At 49.6% G+C, this 19,045-nt stretch overlaps 1 protein-coding gene across 3 annotated transcripts in view; it reads left to right on the forward strand.

The window, feature by feature from the left end:
- The window catches only part of ASTN2 (astrotactin 2), a gene marked incomplete at both ends in the record, with an annotated part of 911,329 nt that overhangs the window by 662,130 nt on the left and 230,154 nt on the right, over positions 1-19,045 (forward strand). For all 3 annotated transcript variants that reach the window (XM_082657265.1, XM_082657266.1, XM_082657267.1), the window contains 3 exons: positions 3,719-3,843; positions 7,037-7,141; positions 10,169-10,348. In XM_082657265.1, the coding sequence (XP_082513391.1) occupies positions 3,719-3,843; positions 7,037-7,141; positions 10,169-10,348 (410 nt within the window). The remainder of the gene's footprint in view (positions 1-3,718; positions 3,844-7,036; positions 7,142-10,168; positions 10,349-19,045) is intronic.

Consider the following 19,045-nt stretch of genomic DNA (forward strand, 5'->3'; position numbering starts at 1 on the left):
ATTCGTTAGTTGCCTCGTAGTTTATACCACACACACACCCACGTACACACGAGCTCTGAGAATCTGGATTTGTTTTCGAGCCAACTGAGTTTCAGCCAGCACCCTGCCATCCCCCCCATCACCTCCCCCAGGTGGGTGGATTCTGAAGTTGCTGTCTGGGTTCTGCCTGAGGTTCTCGGCCCAGTGGCACCTTCCCAGCTCTGCTCTTCCCATCCTGTTTTGCCTCCCGGGAGAGCTGACTAATGCAAAGGCCCTGGGCGCCCTCTGCTGGCAGAGGCCATGCAGGACTTGTGGCCGTCGCCCAGGCAGCCGCGAAGGGGCCCAGTCCTGAGGGGCCACCATTGGTCCTTGGTCTTTGCTGCAGCTGTCTTGTCATTCCCTGCTCCACCCCTGCCTCCCTCTCTCCCCGCTCTCCGCACTGGCCTTTGAACTCCCACCCTTCCATGGTCTCCCACCTTCTCACGCTCTTCCTTGAGACCCTCCCTGCGTCCTGCGAAAACCTTCCTCCGAGAAGGGGAGTTTGCGCTGGCCCCCTGCCCTCCTGAGGTCGGCCACTGTGCTGCCACTCCCTGAGGTCAGATTGAGGTCAGATTTGCCCAGAGTCAAGCCCAGCTTAAATAGAAGGCAGAAGGATTATAGGAGAGGAACGTGGGGCTGGCAAGGGTGTCCCTGTCCCCCTCCTCTGCGATTATAAACGCATAGCCAGAGATGTGAAGTCGTGACCCTGGGTGGTAAAGTGAAAAGTGACGAGCTTGCCTTCAGATCCCTCTTCCCAAATGCACTTGGTGTGTAAGTCCAGGGAGGTCAGTTCACGTCTCAGAGCCTCCATTTCCCCATCCGTCAAGAGGGGGTGTAATCGCACTCATCTCACAACATTGGAGTGAGGGTCATGAAGTCACCTGGAGAGCAGAGCCCCTCGTATGCGGTCAAATTACAATGAGTAACAGACCCCTTCTTTAGGCTGCAGCCTGTCTGGGCTCAGTGCACCCCGGGGTGCTGCGGCTCTTCCAGCTTTGACAGCCTGTGACTGTCACAGGCAGCGTCTTCAGTGCCCCACACCTGTGCGGTGATGTGGAGTGTGGGCTTTGGGGCCAGACCACCTGAGATCTCCCGCTTCCCGGCTGTGCGGTTTTAAGTAGTTACATAACTGCTCTGTGCTTCTGCTTTTCCACCTCCCAGCTAGGGGTCTTAAGGGCACCTAATTCATATGGTTGGGTGAGAACTAATGTAAAGTACTTGGACATCGCCTGGTGCATAGGAGGTACTCAACAGTTTTTGCCATCATTGTTATTGTGATTTCACTAAGGCAGGCTGAAGAGCGCTTAGGATCCCCATTTTACAGATGAGAAAACTGAGGTTTGAGTGGTTTGCTCCAGGTTTCACAGCTAGGATGCAGTGTGGGCAGATCAGGAACTCAATCTTCAGAGCCATCTCAGTCTTGCCCTCTCCTATTCATAAAACAAGTGCTTGGGTCTCGTGGGGAAGGGACCTTTAGCCAAAAGCCTCCAGCCCATCCAGATCCCTGATAGCTGGCCCTACTGACTGTTCTGTATGGCTGATCCATTGTCTCCCCCACCCAGCTGGGAAGATCTAAAGGACAAAGGGAGAAGCCAGTCTACCTCTGGATCCTGAGTACCTAGCTCAGGGCTCCACCCCGAGTGTGTGCTCAGCGCATGTTAGTTGAATGACTAGGGCAGGGGGTCAGTCTCCACCTCATTGTATGTCTAAGGGAAGGTCTGTATCACAAGAGGCCACCTCATGAGGGGGACAGGAAGAAACTTAGTTCCTTAGGCCCTGGTGGGAGTTACATGCTACCTGGGGGCACCTCCATGACCCCTGGCAGGTTCTCTTTTTCTATTCACATGGCTGACCCCCATGTCCAAGTCTGCAGACAAATCAAAGGCCAGCCACAAACACAGGTGGAACCCACGACAACAGGCACACGTGTAGACATAAGCAGGTACGGCTCTGCAGACAAACACGGGCACAGCCATGCTGCACACAACAGCATGCTTAACTGTACAAGTGTGGGCCTAGAAACTCAAGGTCGTGCGCATGCGTGCCCAGCAGACAGTCCAAGGCCCAGCCGCTTACCTCACCAGATGTGCAGTCAGAGAGACCAGGTTCCAATCCCAAATTTACCACCTCTTCACTCTGAACCTCATGTTTCCTTTCATGTAAAATGAAGATAATGATAACTATCTTGCGGGTCACTGTGAAGATTAAATGATTAAATAGATGCAAAGTGCTTAGCGAGATCCTAGCAAATTAAGGATTCAATCAGGAATTGTCAAAGATGACACTGATGATGATGACGAAGATGCTGGTGATGTTGAAGATGGAGACAGTGGGTCCTCTCCTGGATTCTGACCTGCTCAGGGGTCGGACACCGAGAAGGTGTTCACTAAATGAATGACTAGAGGGTGAGCTTTGAAGGTGCCTGGGGTGGAGTGCATGGGGACGTGCAGTACAGAAAGGAAGGTAACCCAGGTCACAATGCTTGCTTGGCTGCCTTTGAACTGCCCGAGATCCAGGCTTCAAAGGCATTGCTTTGGCATCACAGATTTTTGTTTGCCTCTTTCTGATTTTCATTTCAAGGTTGCCCATTCCAGGTGGCAAAATGAAGCGATCAACCTCCCCTTCCCTTTGTTCTTCAATTCCCCCTCCTCCTCTCCAGATTGTAGTTAGTGTCTCTAACTCTGAGGATTTCTGAATAAGAAGGGACCTCAAAAGTCAGATCTGAATACAGAAATGCCCTGGATACCGTCCATGCCAAGTGGCTATCAAGTTCCCTACTTGCATACTCCCAGCTACGGCAAGCTCACCACCTCGCAGTGGCAGGCTGTTCCATTCTTAGGCAGGTCTGTTGTCTGGAAGATGGAAGCCTGCCTCCCTGCAATGCACTATCACCTCATCCCCCACACCTTAAGACTACCTTTGTTCAGGGTTCAGTGCCCCGAGGGCACCCCGAGGCTTGTCTTCTGTTTCCTGGAGTGGCCCTGCAGAGAAGCGACAGAGGTACCTGAAGAATTTAGGGCAAGAAAGAGCACTAGCCTAGGAGTGGGGAGATCTGGTTTTGAGTCTAACCCGTTGGTTGTCTGTGAGAAATTTGCTCCCCTTCTCCCAGCCTCAGTTTCCCCATCTCTAAAAGGAGGAGTTTGATCCAAAGGATCTCTTAGGATCCTTCCACTTTAGCACTCCAACACCCATTCTTTCAAGCCTTCCTTTCTCCAGCTCAGTGTCACCCGCTCTTTCTTCAAGCACTCCACACTCTCCTCAAGTTCCCTTGCATCCTGGCTCACCATTGTCACCGCTTATGTAAAGGGACATTTAGCAGCCAAAGAGACAGTTTATAGAATATCAGACTGTGTCTTAGGCAGTTGGCAGCTTTCTCCCATTAAGTGTTTAAAACTACCCTGAGATCTGACTTTCATAGAAAAGGAAACTGAGGTTCTGAGTGGACCAGGAACTTGCTCAAGATCACGCAGCTAGTAAGTGGTGGGCCAGGACTGAAGCCCCAGCCTGCCGGATTCTGGAACCCGTCCTTAGCACCAGGGCCTCGGGGCTGGGACTCAGGGAGCCAGAGGCATCCCACCAAGGCCGTCCACAGGCTCACGAGTCAGTCTCTTCTGTGACTACGAGCTCCCTGCCCTCCTTCCCAGCAGCACCTGCAGCCTCCGCTTCCTCCATCTGGCAGCCTCTCTGCTCCTCTCCACAGGGAAAACAACTTCATCAAGGACTTTCCTCAGCTGGCCGACGGGCTGTCAGTGATCCCGCTGCCGGTGGAGGAGCAGTGCCGGGGGGTCCTCTCCGAGCCCCTCCCAGACCTCCAGCTGCTCACCGGTAAGACACACATGCTGGACCCCTCCCAGCCTCCCTGACCACACACCTGCTCTCCAGTCCATCTCAGCTCTCAGCACATCCAGGATGGGCCCTGCCAAGCCTCTGTGTTTGGGAGGGATGGGATGGGAAAGGGACCTACCTACCATTTCTTGGACTCATGGACTGTGCAGAGCTAGGGGCTTCCCTGAGACTCCAAGCTCTGAGCCGAGGCCAGATTTACTCTCTTAGCAAACTTCAAGTACACAGTGCAGTATTATTAACTACAGTCACCGGGCTGCACGCTAGACCCCAAAACCGCACTCATCTGGTGTAACTGAACCTCTGAACCCTTTACCCAACATCTCCTCATTTTTCCTGCCTCCAGCCATCCTACTCTCTGCTTTTATGAGTCCAACGTTTTTCAATTCCACATAAAAGTGAGATCATGCAGTTCATTTTTAAGTCATTTTAAAATAAAATAAGTGGACCTCCCCCATCCCCACCCCAGCCAGGAGCCTCTCTCAGTTGACAGCATCTCAGTTACACAAGCTGTTTTTGAATGTGGGCCCTGGGCCATCCTGGGGGTTGGGTATCATTCCTCTCGTGTTATAGGTGAGGAATCTAGACTCAGAGAGGTGAAGGGACTGATCAAGGTCACACAGTAGATCCGCCAGGACTAGAACCGGGTGCCATGGCTCCAGGTCTTCTGCCCTTTTCACTCCACTCTGCAGTCCGTCCCTCAACCCCCAAGCTCCGTCTCTCCCCTACTGAGAAGCCCTCTTTTGCAGGCTCTCCTGAGGCTTGTATTTTCTGTCCCACTGTGGGATGCCCATCTGTTCCGCCTCATCTTCTCCCAGTTCCTCTCTTGCCCTTTTGGGGGACTTCCCCAAGATGTAAGGACCCTGGCTCTGCTTTTGTGATACAGTACATTGTGTTTCTGCATTAGTGGTACAAACTCTTAGGATTATTTGTTTTGATTTGGACACCTTGGAGGTGTCCTCATAAAGGAACTGTTATATTTTAAGGGTTATTATTTTTTGTTTTTTTTTTTACTTACCAGAAAAAATACCCTCCCCCCCAATCCCGGGGCTTCATTTTACCCCTAATCCTTTGGTGGGGATCTAAGATAGAGTCAGGTAAGATGGGGGTCAGAGATTGAGTAGGACCGGGGATGGGTTTTTGGTCAGGAATAGTATGCAAGGAAGTGAGTGAGTCAGTAAATAGGTATTTATTGAGAGCCTACTATATGTCAGGCTCTGTTCTGTCTCTGCAGGAGTGGGAATAATATAGACCATGGCCTTGACCTCAAGGAGCTGACATTTCACTGAAGGGGCTTATATTTCCAGCTGGAATCCAGGAGGGACCAGGGGTGGGGAAGTGAGGGATGGAGTGATGATCACTTATGGGGGTGGCCCAGGGATGGGGTGAGGGGCAGGGAAGATGGTTTGGTAAATTTCTTGATAATCAAAAGAGGCAGCAGCGTTGTTTTGCTTTGTTTTGTTTCCTTTTGGACACCATTCCACCAAGTGCCTAAGCTGCATCAGCAGTCTGCATCAGAATATCTGCCTCCCTCTATTGGGGACGGCCCCTCCAAGCCTGCTCAGAATTAGGGCAAGCAGTCATAGACGGGGCAGAGGCTGCCTGAGTGCTGGTGTCTAGTCTTCCTGTACAGACTGTTTTCTTTGCCCTGACTCAAAACACGGCCCTCTCCTCCTCTCCCACCCTCTCTCCTTCTCTCCCCAGTGTCTGCAGAGGAAGGAAAGGACAGGCAGAGCAGATAAACAGAGAGGACGTATTTGTAACAAAACAACCTCCCTCCAGTGGGCATATCTTTGGGGATCATGAATATTTTACTTTAAAATGAAAAGAAAGCCTCTAAGAAATTATATTATTCCTGGGGCTAAGGGGGGAAAAAAAAGTTGATAGTAATGGACAACTTTAATACTGCAGTAATGTCCAGGAAGAAATCATTTGTTCCAGTGAGATTCTCATTTGCATCTTGGTACCAAATATCTCTTTAAGTGCCTCCTCACCAGGGGACAAGAGAAAAGGACAGAAAATGTGCCTGCCATTTGCAGAGGATACACAACAGTAACAGTAACTGCTGATGTGACTAGCATTTCTTTTTCACGTATTTTTTCCTGATGATAAAAAAGAGAGTCTGCAGTGCTTAGAGCACAAAATTTAGAAAATGGAGATGAATAGAAATCAGAAAACAAGGATCTTTCACACATCCACCACACTGAGTTAACCGCTTGCTAACGTTTTGTTGTGTTTTTTTCTTTGTTTATGTTTTGTCTACACTTGTGTTTCACACGATGCGTTCTATGAAACATGAGTTCCACTGAAATCTAAAAACGGGGCTCCTTGGTCAAAAATGTTTGCAAAACGTTATGCACTATCTTCATGTACCTTTAAAATGCATATTAATTTATTCAAGGTGCTGAGAAATTATACAGCTTTTTTTGTTTTAATCTTTTTTAACTTTGTTTAGCCAGCGTTTCTTGGTCTTGTTTGAAATGGTAACCTTTTATGTGTACGCACAGGTATTTTATGAGCTACCAAAGGACATCTTATGTTTCCATGTTAGGAAACATAACAGACAGTCTGTAGAGGGTGAACAAACATAAATCGTCAGATAGCAAATGTGTTAGGCTTTGCACATGGTCTCTGTCACAGCTGCTCAACTCTGCTGTCATCGTGCAAAAGTAGTCTTAGGCCGTATGTGATGAATGGGCTGTGGTTCTCTGGCCCCCAGTCCACACGTAGGACATTTCAAGATTACCAAAGGACTTCCACTGCTATTAATTTATTTGAGTCTCACAATACGCTTGTGAAATAAGATCAGCCCAGGTAGCCATGGTATCAGATGGGGAAACTGAGGCACCGTGCTATCTAGCACCCCATGGCAAATCGCCACCAGAGTTAGTGGAACCGTAAACCCATTCTTGCTTGTAGGGTGAAGGGGGCCATGTGAGCTGTAGAGCAGAGAGAAAAGGCGGGGTTGGGGCTGAGGTCAGAGGCCAGGAAGGAACAGGCCTGGAGGTGGAGTCCAGATAAAACTGCCAACCCCAGGGAGAGCCCTCACCCTAGGGCCGAGCCTCTGTCCACTTAGAAGAGGTGGCTGTCGCCCAGAGCCCAGGGCCGCAGGGTGGGTTTGTAGGGGGAGGCCTCTACGTGCTGGGCTCACACGAGCTTCTTCTTCCCTCCCCAGGAGACGTCAGGTATGATGAGGCCATGGGTTACCCCATGGTGCAGCAGTGGCGGGTCCGCAGCAACCTGTACCGCGTGAAGCTCAGCACCATCACCCTCTCGGCAGGTGAGGACTGCCGCCCGCAGCCAGGGGGCGTGGCGTGGTTCAGCTCAGGTCCGCCAAGGATGCTGGCCCTGGAGATGCTGAGGGAATGAGGCCACGCCCCACCCACCTACCACCGCCCCCCCCCACCCCCCGCCATCAACAATCTCACAGGGAGGGCAGATGGACAAGCAGGCAGGACAGTGGTGTCCACACACTGCAGCAGGTCAATGCAGTCATGGGGCCGCTGTCCATTCTGGGGAGTCAGAGAGGCTCCTGGAGGAAGGGGTGTCTGAGCAGGGTGTGGGGGATGAATAGGAGAGAGGGGCAGATGATAATCTAGGTCACACTTACATTCTCAAAGCACTTCAGGTGTGTGAATTGTATGAGTTCTTTCAGGCACTGATTCCTCTGGTTTCTCCTGGCTGATTTCTTTTCCTGCCCATTTCCTACTCAGCAGTAATGCAGTCCCTGCTCCCCTCCCCCCACCAACACACACACACACACACACGCGCACGCACGCACGCACACACACGCTGCTCACACTTTGTCCACATGAACCCTGTGCTTCAGCTGATAGGGACAGTTTGTTGTTCTCAAAATGGGACATTTTCTTTCTCGTCTCTGTGACTTTGCGCACGCTGTTTCCTCCGCCTGGATCTCCTCGCACATCCTGCGATACGCGGAGATGCCTCCCCCATTATCTCTACCCTTTGGAATAATTCAAGGAACTCCCTGTGCTCAACTGCCTATATTAAAGCACTAACAAGTGCTTGATTCACATCAGAATCCTGTCTGTCTCCCCCACTAACCTGAGAACTGTGGGTAGGGCTTGGGTCTTATTTATCCCTGTACCTTACATTCCTGCACATTACTGGTGCTCCGTTTTGATGAAGGAATAAAAGATAAACGAAAACTGAAAAGTAAGGAAATGAAAACTGAAAAGATGGGGCCTGGCCTTGGGTTTTCTACCCTGACTCTTACTCATAACACTGCCACTGGGTTATTGTCCAAGTATCTTGAAATGGTGGGCGAGCTCTTTTCTCCTCTTTTCTCTTTCAATATCGCTTCGTTCGTGAACAACATGGAACTCTTTTAGCCTGGGTATGGGGAAGTATAAATAGTAATTATGGCTGACATCACCCAAGCGCTTTATAATGTTTCATATCTTAGGGCTTACATCAGTCTCGAGGGGAAGGCATTCTTTATCACTTTTTTTTTCAGATAAGGAAACTGAGGGTCAGAGAGGTTAAGTAACTTGCCCAAGGTCACACAGCTAGTAAGTGGCAGAACAGGAGCAGGGCAGGGATTTGAAGGCAGTGTTGTCTGCCTGGATAAAGAGCCACAGGGCATCTCCATGGTGTTATTTACTATTTAACAGAAACCATCTCATTATTAACGCTGCTGCATTAATTGCCCAGCTGCATGGGTTAACAGGTTGATGGGGCGGGGTTGTTCTAATCAAGGACCCATTCTTTGAGCCCTGTTTCTGTTTTTACCACCACCCACACCTTGACACCTGCGCTTGTGAATAACACTGCCGTGTTCCTGTTAGAACTACAAAGGTGTATGTACTTTAATTAATCAATAAGGACGCTCCCGAGAACTCCCTTGTAAATCAGATGTTCGCACATTGGAGCGCATTTTTAATGTCGAAGAAGAGCTTGCTCTTTTACATTCTACTTTGATGTGGCACAGAATCAGCTGTTCTTATAATAATGGGCGTTGGTGTGTCTGCCGTGTCCGGGATCTGTGCCGTGAACCTGGTTGACTTGTGGGTGGGGAAGGATGCATGTGCAGACTCAGAGACAAATAGGACAGACCTTCTGCTTTCAAGGTGATGCCTGTTGAAGGTGCAAAGGGTGGGTGCTCCAGATGGTGGGAAAAGCTTCTTGGGGGAGGGGTGACTTCCTGGGGCCTGAAAGCATGAGTGTGACTTAGGGAGGAAGTGGGAGTCCATTCCAGGTAAATCGTGGGGTGTGTGTTTGTGTGTGTGTGTGTGTGTGTGTGTGTGTGTGTGTGTGTGTTGAGAGTGTGGGAGGGATATACATAAAGAAAAAATGATGGAAATCCCAGATCACATACAGGAGAAATAAGAAAACTGATTTGGACACAGATAAAGCCTGATGTATGTAGCTCATGGGAGATGACCTTGGAGGCCTGGGATACCCAGGTAAGGTCATTGAGCTTTATCCATAGCAGGGAGGAGCCCAGAAGGTCTTAAGGCCCCTGGAAAAATAGCTTGGTGACCTGCCTGTAGGAGGAGAAAGAAGGCAGGGGGGCAGTGGTTACTGAGTGATTGCTGTGCAGGCCCCATGCCAGGCACTGAGGACTCAGGCCCCTTTGGCATAGGACTAAAGGCAATGGAACAGCAAGGAGGCCCTTGACAATGGCAGGAGAAAGGACATAACTGTTGTTTTAGGGAGGCTGAGGCAGGGACAGAAAGGGAAGTGATGTTACAGGAAGCTAAGCCAGGGATCAGATATGAGGACACAGACTGTCTGCTGAGCCTGGGCCAGTGCAGCCCCCAGGCTCCAGCCGTGGACCGCTCAGGCCCTGGATAATTGGGTACATGGGAAGTGCGTGCATCCTGGGGTGAGAAGAGAAGTGGGTTGGAATCCTAGCTCCTCTGGCTGGAGGACCAAAGGCAAATCAGCTCCAGTTTATGACCTTTGACTTGCTCATCCACTCGACAGGGCTTATTATGGGTGGGACTGCAGTGCTGGGCTGAGGTTAAATTAGACAAAGTGTCCGGAACATCTAGCAGTGTGCCTGGAACACGCTAGGTGCTCAGTAGATATCAGCTTTGATTTTTCCTGGTTGTGATGTTCAGGTCGCCAGCTATAGGCCTTCCCCTGCTGTTGATTCCCTGTCAGTCCTAGTGTCTTGTGTGTCCACCAGCGAGAGCAGTCTTTGCAAAATAAGTGAGGGAAAGCTGTGCACATGTGGCTGCCACCATGGTGATGGATAAAGCACCAAATCCAGGCTTGTCATTTGCCGGCCACCAGCCTCCCAAGCCTGACCACCTCTGCGTGCTGCTCCTCTGTCCAGGCTTCACCGACGTCCTCAAGATCCTGACCAAGGAGAGCAGTCGGGAGGAGCTGCTGTCCTTCATCCAGCACTACGGCTCACACTACGTCGCAGAAGCCCTCTATGGCTCCGAGCTCACCTGCGTCATCCACTTCCCCAGCAAGAAGGTCCAGCAGCAGCTGTGGCTCCAGTATCAGAAAGGTAAGCCTGGAGGGCTTGCTGGAGGTGGTGGCCAGATGCAGTGTGGAGGTAAGGCTGCGGGGGAGATAACTGAGCTCCCTGGGAGCTAAATCCTGGCTCTGCCCCACAGAAACTGGGTGGCCTTAGGCAAGTCCCTGCCCCTCTCTGGGCTTCTCGTTCACTGTGGATGGAATGAAGGGCTGTGTGATGCTTTCTCAGGAGTCTTTCAGTTCAGGCATTTCCTGAGAGCCCGGGGTGGTGTTCCGGACTCCAGAACCCTGGCCTTCTACTGCACGCTCCTTGTTTCCCACTCTCTCCCCTTGAAACAACTGCCAGGGTCGGCGGGTGGAGGAGGCTGTGGGGTGGGAGTGTGTCTCCTTGACACCTTCTTCTCTTCAGGCTCTTGAAAGAACCCAAGAAGAGCTCTGGCTCCTTTGGGAGCAGTCACCTCATGTCTGGGGGACAGTTTCAAGCCTCTGCCATGGAGAGACTTTTATCCTCAGGGAGGGTCAGCAGATCTTATTTCCCTCCGATTCTCAGCTATTATCAGAATTGGAATTTCCCAGACGCAGGAGACCAGTCTGTGCCACTCCCCTTGGGAAATCCATTCCCTTCCCACCTCAGTTTTCCCTTCCTGTGAAATGGGTACTTTAGCCATTCCTGTCTCCCTCCTACATTAAAGGAAAGTGGTTTATGCAGTAGCATTTGGAGAAAGATGGAACTATGGCACACACGCATTATGTATTGTAACAGGTCCATGTAGTCACAGCCCCATTTCACAGATGAGAAGATGAATCTCAGATAAGCCAACAAGTGCCCTGCAGACACACATAGCAGGGTGAGGATCACTTCCTGTTACCATTGTTACTATTATTATCAATTAATTTGAAAAGAAAGTCTCTCGATCGACAGAAAGGGTGAGGAGTAGTGTTAAAACGTGCTTGCACCTTCTCCATATGGACCAGCCATCCTATCTCCAAGAACCAGATTGACCGTAACTCCTAAAACCACAGAATGTGGGAGCCACAGGGACCTGGCAGGTCTCACTGGGCTCAGCACTTCCATTGCACACCTGGGAAAACTAAGGCTGAAAGGGAAGAGGAATCTTGCTCAGAGTCACACAGCTCCTCTGGATAGAGCCAAGACACAGCGGGACGCTGCACACTCCCTGTCTAGCTCTTCTCATGCAGCCCCTCATCCCCAACTGGATGAAGCCCTTTGTCTTTTCCCGAACAATTCCCTTTGCACTCTCCACCCTGTCATGGTCTCATCCCTCCCTTTCTCGTGTGTGCGACTGTTTGGGGCACCGGGGGTGGTTTATAGGCGCAGGGGAATAATTGAGTTGTCTGGGAATAGCTCCGGTTTATGGCTGTGACAACAACAGTCTTTAAGGAAGTGCATTAAATCAATAGAAGTCTCATTGTGCTACCCTATAAATAAGGTGACACATCATTAAGCAGGGCAATAAGCTTCCGGACTTGAAGTAATACAATTAGGTTATGTTTGTAAAAACCTTCGCTCACTGTGGCCACTGAACCAATTTGCCTCGTCCGGCATTTGGGGCCTGGGATGCTGCGCTAGTGCCGAATCCCACCCCAGCTCCACCCTCGGCTGCTTCCAGGCCTTGGACTTTTTCACTCCAGAAAATGCTATTTCTTATATACAATGGATGCATGGAATCTCTGGCAAGTAAGATGGGGACGAGGGCAGACAGAATGCTGAAAGAGCAGCTGGGGACCCCCTTCAAGACTCAGAGAACCTTCAAGTTTTCCACAAACTTGCTGGGTGAACTTGGTACAGAAGCTTTTCCTTCTGGGCTTCCAGGGCAAAGGCACCTTTCTTTCTTCCCTCGTCCGTGCTCACTCCCAGAAGAGCATAGGGATACACTGAGGCCGGCTGATCTGTGTGTGTTTCTTCCTCTCTGTCTCTACCTGATGTGACCACCTGGATGGTACATCAAACACTGTAGTTTTACTTTTAAATTTGCAAGTGACGCTGGGGAGGAGGTGGATGAGAAGCTGGAAATTTGCCCACGAAGGACAGAAAGGACTCTGGACTCAGAGATAGTTGGTGCGTGTCCCTTCTCTCCCCAGCCACCTGTGTATCATTGGCATCTATATGTCAACTGTGTGTCATTGACATCTGTGAAACCAGGGTTCACTGGGGACCAGGTCAGGATGAATCTGGGTTTGGAAGCTGATCACACTTGGGGCAGAGCTTGTGGGAAGAAGACGGATTAGAACAGTGTCGAAGTGGGACAGACAGGATTTCAAGTCCCGATACCTCTTCTTACATCCCTGCCAGGAAGCCTCAGGCAAAGTAACTTCTAAGTTTCGGTCTCCTTGTTTGGTGAGTGAGGGATAGTAATTTCCTTACAAGGCTTTTGGGAGAATGAAAGGAGATAATACAGGTAAGACACATCGCATGCACTAAGTACATAAAAAACAGTTGCTTAATGTGAAGTGACGTTATGGACATCAGCTGAGCATTGTCGTCCTGGCCACAGCTCTTGCTGATGTGTGGCCACAGCCCTCATTTCTCCCTGAAAAGCACCTGTGTCACTAGTCCCTGCAAATATCCTTTCAGCCCAGCAAGGGTAGAGGGTGGAGTGCTCCAGGATTCTTTGAAATCTATGTTTAGACCCAGATGGTGGTTTCTTCTTGGTAGGAAAGGCCAAGGCTGAAAGAGCAGGCTGTGAAGAGACCAAACAGGGTGTGGATAAGAGCCACGGACATTGTACAGCCCTTCACAGTTTACACACAGCCTTCCTTCAGTCCTCCCACCTACCCCTTGAGGCAGAGAAGGTGCAAATACCCTTTATCTTAGAGAAGGGAAATCTGAACTGAAAAGAGATTGTCGGCTTACCAGGGACACACAGTTTGCTCCTGAATGAGCTGGTGTTTAAATTCCAACCTGAGCCCACATCCAGTGTCCCCAGACATTAGAAACAAACGTCCCAGCCTTTCCAGGTTCACTAATCATGGGGCTCTGGCCACCGTTGTGATCCAGCCACTAGAAGTCATGGAAAGTCAAGGGAGTTGGGGTGAATGTGCCTGATTAAAATATCTCCCACGAGTCATTCATTAACCTCTGGTTCACCGGTACTTCCTAAGTGCTTCTCCCCAGCAGACCTCGCGCCATATGCTGGGGCATTGCGGTAGGCAAGACATGGGTGCTGTCCTCACGTGGGTCCAGCCTGTATTAGCCTTCCAACATTTTGTCATTCTTGTGATAGACTTTTTTTTTTTTTTAATCTACTGATAGACGGCTGGAGAAAGGCAGGTGGCTGGGCATGTGGTGGGGAACCCAGTCACTGTCATACGATGGCCCATAACTCGTTTCATGTACCAGTTCTGATTCGCTGGGGAGTGGCTTTTCTAGACCAGTATGTGAAGGTCACTGGGATCACTGGGAAAGAACGCTGAGATCAATGAACAATATCTGCTGTTTGCAGAAAGGGAGAGTGGTTGTCCATACCTTTGTATTGTTTCCCTGTAATAGGGCAAAATGAAAGCTTGAACAACAGACCCAGCTTCAGATGATGATTCCAGAGAGGCACTGGGCATGCCAACAAGAACTAGAAAGATCCAGGCAGGGAGGCGGGGTTTCCTATCACCAAGTGGATATTATGGGCATTCCACCAGTCTAGAAGGGACTGGAGCACTGGACAGGTCAATTAGATGGTACCAGCCAAAGCCAGGAAGAGCTGGACCTTAGAAGGCAACTAGAATAGCTTAAGTCATCCCCAGAAACTCCAGCCCAGGTATGATTAGCTTGGAAGCTGTTCAGCCTGTCAGGTTCCTTTAACCATCACCTCTGCTCCCAGGCCGTGCTCCAAGCACCACGTCAAGTTTTTAGTTTCTTGCCGCAGCTTAATATTTTCACTATATGCTACTGTTTTCCTGATGCACCTATATTTTGAAAAGCTACTTTTTTCCTAATTGGGGCTTCACTTCACTCTTTGACTTAATATTCACACATTCTTCCTAGCCATGACCTCAATGCATGAGTCTTATATCATGATTAAGACTCCCTGTATAAAGTTACCCTTCTTCTGGCTATCTTGGATAAAGACTTCCTCATTTGCAGACAAAACACAGGTTTTGCAGTCGATGGACCTTAGTTCAGATCCCAGCTTCCCTCTTACAAACTGTGTGATCTTGGGCAAATCGGTTCACACTCTAAGATCTACTTTCCCATATGCAAGGTAGGGATCCAATGACAGCATAGACGCATCAATGATGGACCTATTTATCTACCACTGAGCCAGGCATCTAATTACTATCTTGATCCAGTCCACTCCCTCCACCCATGGCTGCCGCATACACTCGGGTAACCGTGATCCCAGATGTGTGTGTGTAGGTACACACGTGTATATGTTGGGGCAGGGGGAGACATGGCTGCTACTTTACTCCGCTCTTGTCAGTTGACTCAGCACTAAGGACAGGGGTAGACTGGACTCAGGTGGAGAGGGACTGCTGGGGTGGAGCCAGTGAGGGAGGGAGCCTTGGAGCTCTACTAGGGAGGTGTCTGTGACACCTGCACTTCTGTTATCCCTTGTTATTCTCTATTCAGAGGGGATAGTGATGAATGCAGAAATTATGAGTCCGATAGGTTTCCTGAATTTTCAGTGGCTTCTTTTTCACGGAGAAAGTGACTGTGGAAGGTAAAGGATGTGTGCATGTAAAGGAATTGTTCATTCTCTGTGTGTGTGAGAGAGAGACAGAGACAGGGACAGAGAGAGATAGAGACAGAGAGAGATTGACTGAGGGAAATAGGAGGAGACAGAAAAACAAAGAGAGATAGACACAGGGAAACCAAAATCCACAAAGAGAAATGAAGAAACAAAAAGTGTAGAAGAGAAAGTGTATGAGATTAATATGTCTTTTCCAAGTTTAGAGACTCGGTGACCCTGATGAAAGGACATTCTCCATGTGAAGGTTAAACTGCTCTTGAGTTTAGATTGGGAGAGCCTATAACCTAGAGATGTCCCCACAGATAAATGCCTGTTGCCACCTTTAAGAGATGTTTTATCTCTATTTTAATTTCCCAAGACTGTCTCAAAGGAATGAACTTCTGCATTTCCATTTGAATTACGATGCCCTTTTGAATGTCACCTGAAACATTCCTAGATTACTCTTTAAAGGAATTCTGGCTGTTTGAAAGGCACCTCAGGGGTTGGGGAGGGGGGAGGAGAAGGGAAAGATGTAGTTAAGTGTCACCTCCTTTTGTGAGGACAGGTGTAGCCCAGGGGCTGATGTGAGCTGGAGAACTCTCCTGGGCTTTCTGTTTCCTGAGGGAACTTGCTTCAGAGATGCCAACCGGACATGAAAGGAGTCAGTCTCAGAGCTGAGACCTGCATGGGTACTGGTCTGCTTCCCTGGTGAAATCATCTGGGGGCAGTTTTCAGTTCCCATTTGCTTGACCGTTCATTAGCATTTGATGGCGCTGACCACTTCCTGCTTGAGGCACTGTCTACGTTTGATTCCGCGGTACCAGATCTTCCTGGGTGCCCACCTTCCTTCCTGACTGTTCCTTCTCTGTCTCCTTTGCTGGCTTATTCTCCTCTGCCAAACCAGTCAGTATGGTTTTGCAGGACTGCCCTTGTCTCTGTGGGGACTCTCAGCCACGCTCTCTGTTGCCATCCCTACGCTGATGACTCCCATTTTATAGTTCAGCCTCCAAGCTTTCCTCTGATACGTGCTATCCCGGTAGCTCTCTGCCTGCCCAAGCTCTGCCCCACACAGCCTAGATTTTTTCCAGTGTTCTGGTGAAAAGCACCTGTATCTCTTTAGAGGCAGAGCCACAAACCTAGAAATCCTCAACATTCTCCCTCTCCCTCGCTCCCCCCATTTCCAAACCATCCCAAGTCTTATCAATTTTAATTACCAAATAGCTTTTGAAATTGCCCACTTCTTCCCACCTCACTGCTGCCACCATAATGGCTTGTCTGGACTCTAGCGTTGGCCCCCTACCTGGTCTCCCTGCATCCAGTCCTGTCCCACATCAATCCAGCTGCACAGCCCTGAGGACAGTCAGGGTTCTCCAGAGAGAACCAACAGGATAGATGGGTAGATAGATAAAATTCTCTTTATTATATATTATATGAACATATATATGATATATATTCATATGATATTTATGATATGTATAATATATATGAAAGCTATATATATAATCGGTTCTGTATCTCTAGATGTATGTATGTATATATACACACATATCCATACACACACACACACACACACACACACACACACACACACACACACATAGAGAGAGAGAGAGAGGTTTATTATTAGAAATTAGCTCATGTGATTATGGAGGCTGAGAAGGTCCAAGCTAAGATCTCAGCAAACTGGAGACCAAAAGAGCCAGTGGTATGAGATCCAGTTCCAACGCCGGCAGGCTCTAGAACTAAGAAGAACCGATGCTTCTGTTTGAGTCCAAAGGCAGGAAATGATGGACATTCCAGCTCAAATACTCAGGCAGGAGGAACTCCATCTTACTCATGGGAGGGTCAGCCTTTGTTTCTATTCAGGCCTTCAACTGATTGAATGAGGCCCACCACATCAGAAAGAGCCGTCTGCCTTACTCAGTCTGCCGATTATTTTGCCGAAAACACCCTCACAGACACATCCAGAATACTGTTTGGTCAAATATCTGGACACCTCATGGCCCAGTCAAGTCCACATAAAAATTAAGCATCATGGGTTGTCTCTAAAATGGAGATCCCATCATGCCCTTCCTTCCATGAAAACTCCTTGTCATTGCCCTGAGGCTAATTTCCACACTCTTCCCCACGGCCTCAGGGCCTTCTCAGATCTGCTGTGTCCCCAGCAACCTCCTTAGCCCCATCTGTCTCCATGCTCTCTGCCTTCCAGTCACATTGAGCCTCGTACTCCTTAACTATCACTTGGGTTAAAGTCTCAGCCTGGACAAGGTCCCAGTGAGCTGATGGGAGGTGGCTGAGTATCCCTTGCCCGTCCCCTGGCCCCTTGGCCTCCGTGCAGCTGTTTGTAGGATAGGTCTAGCTCTGGGCGGGTGTTTTTTCTTGGAGAGGACAGGAGGACGTTAAATACGAGCTGGACACTCTCGAGCCTGCAGCGCGCCAAAGGAGACAGCCAACTTATTTCTCCTCAGAACCATGCAAAAAGACGATACAGGATGTGGTTCATTCAATACGAATAGGCCCACGAGACTGCTGTTTCTACAGATGAAATGACCAAAAAAAAGCATCTGTTCCCCGGTTTAGACTGAGTCCATCTGGAACGGAACACCCTAGTATTTTTCCTATTGGTGCGTCCCAAGGGTAATAATCCTCCGCTTGCGCTCAGCACAGCGCACCTCACAAAGCACCTCCACATACATTATTTCACCCAATTTCCTCCTCACAACCAGCCTGTAAGGTGGGCATCGTTATCTGCGTTTCACGCTTGAGGAAACCGAGGCTCAGACGGGCGAGATGATTTACGGGAGTTCACCCCAGGGAACTTGGCAGACCAGGGGTTTGAACGCAGGCCGCTTTCAGCACAAAGACCTTGCTTGTCCACCTCGATCACAGCAGCCTCAGAAACCTCTTCAGATGTTGGCATCAGACCCAGGGGAACTGTTTGCTTTCCTGTTCTGTCTCTCTCATCCACAGTTGAAAGAACTGGGGAAAGCTGAGACCCGGAGTTTAGTCCCTCAGCTCAGGCAGGGGTGGAAGGACTCTCTTTATTCACCCCTCTGCACAACATGCTTCTCTAGCGTAACTTAGGAGCAATGTTATAAGGTAAAGCCAAACCCGAAAACATCAGGGCTGAGAGAGGCCTCAGCAGTCATCTAGCCAGACCTGAGTTTCCCTTATGTGTCAGTTATGATCAAATGGTAGTGAAATGCTGCCTGGAATACTGCACTGAAAGAGATTCTGGGTCAGGACCAGGCTTGGTGGGGTCGAATCGCTTAGCAGTATCTGTCGTGAATGTGAGAGTAAGAAATGGTGAGTCATGTGTAAGGTGTTTTCCATCCCCATCTAGGTTAGCTATTCCCACTCTACATATGGGAAAGTTGAGGTCAGTTTAGGTAATCCATTAGGACCCGCCACTGCAAAAGGGGAAATTTAATAACCAGCTAGAGGCATAATTTGGTCTTTCTTCACCTGAAAACCTACAGCAAATTCAAAGACTCCTAGTCGCCAAAGCCCCCCACATGCTCATAGATCACGGAGCCATTCATCTGGCAGCGTGCCCATTTTCTTATTTCAGAGTTCCTGCACACACAAAAACACATGCACAGGGCTTCCCTGGTGGCGCAGTGGTTGAGAGTCCACCTGCCAATGCAGGGGACACGGGTTCGTGCCCCGGTCTGGGAAGATCCCACATGCCGCAGAGCGGCTGGGCCCGTGAGCCACGGCCGCTGAGCCTGCGCGTCCGGAGCCTGTGCTCCACAACGGGAGAGGCCACAACAGTGAGGCCTGTGTACCGCAAAAAAAAAAAAAAAATACAACATATGCACAAATAACATCATTTTTTGAACCACTGGAGACTGTCCCCATTGTCCTAGTTAGGGGACGCATTCAGAGATTGACACTCTTGATTCTCTTCAGACTGGGGCCAGATCACGCTTGTTCCCCTATCACAGTCCCATTCCCAGGAAGGTCTCACAGGGACTCCCGGGAGCAGGATTTTCGACAGGACCCTTCGCTCGCATCAGTCTTGCTCTAAGAATGTGGAATTT

This window comes from Grampus griseus (assembly GCF_964374135.1).
Source record: "Grampus griseus genome assembly, chromosome: 6".
NCBI classification, from domain to species: domain Eukaryota; kingdom Metazoa; phylum Chordata; class Mammalia; order Artiodactyla; family Delphinidae; genus Grampus; species Grampus griseus.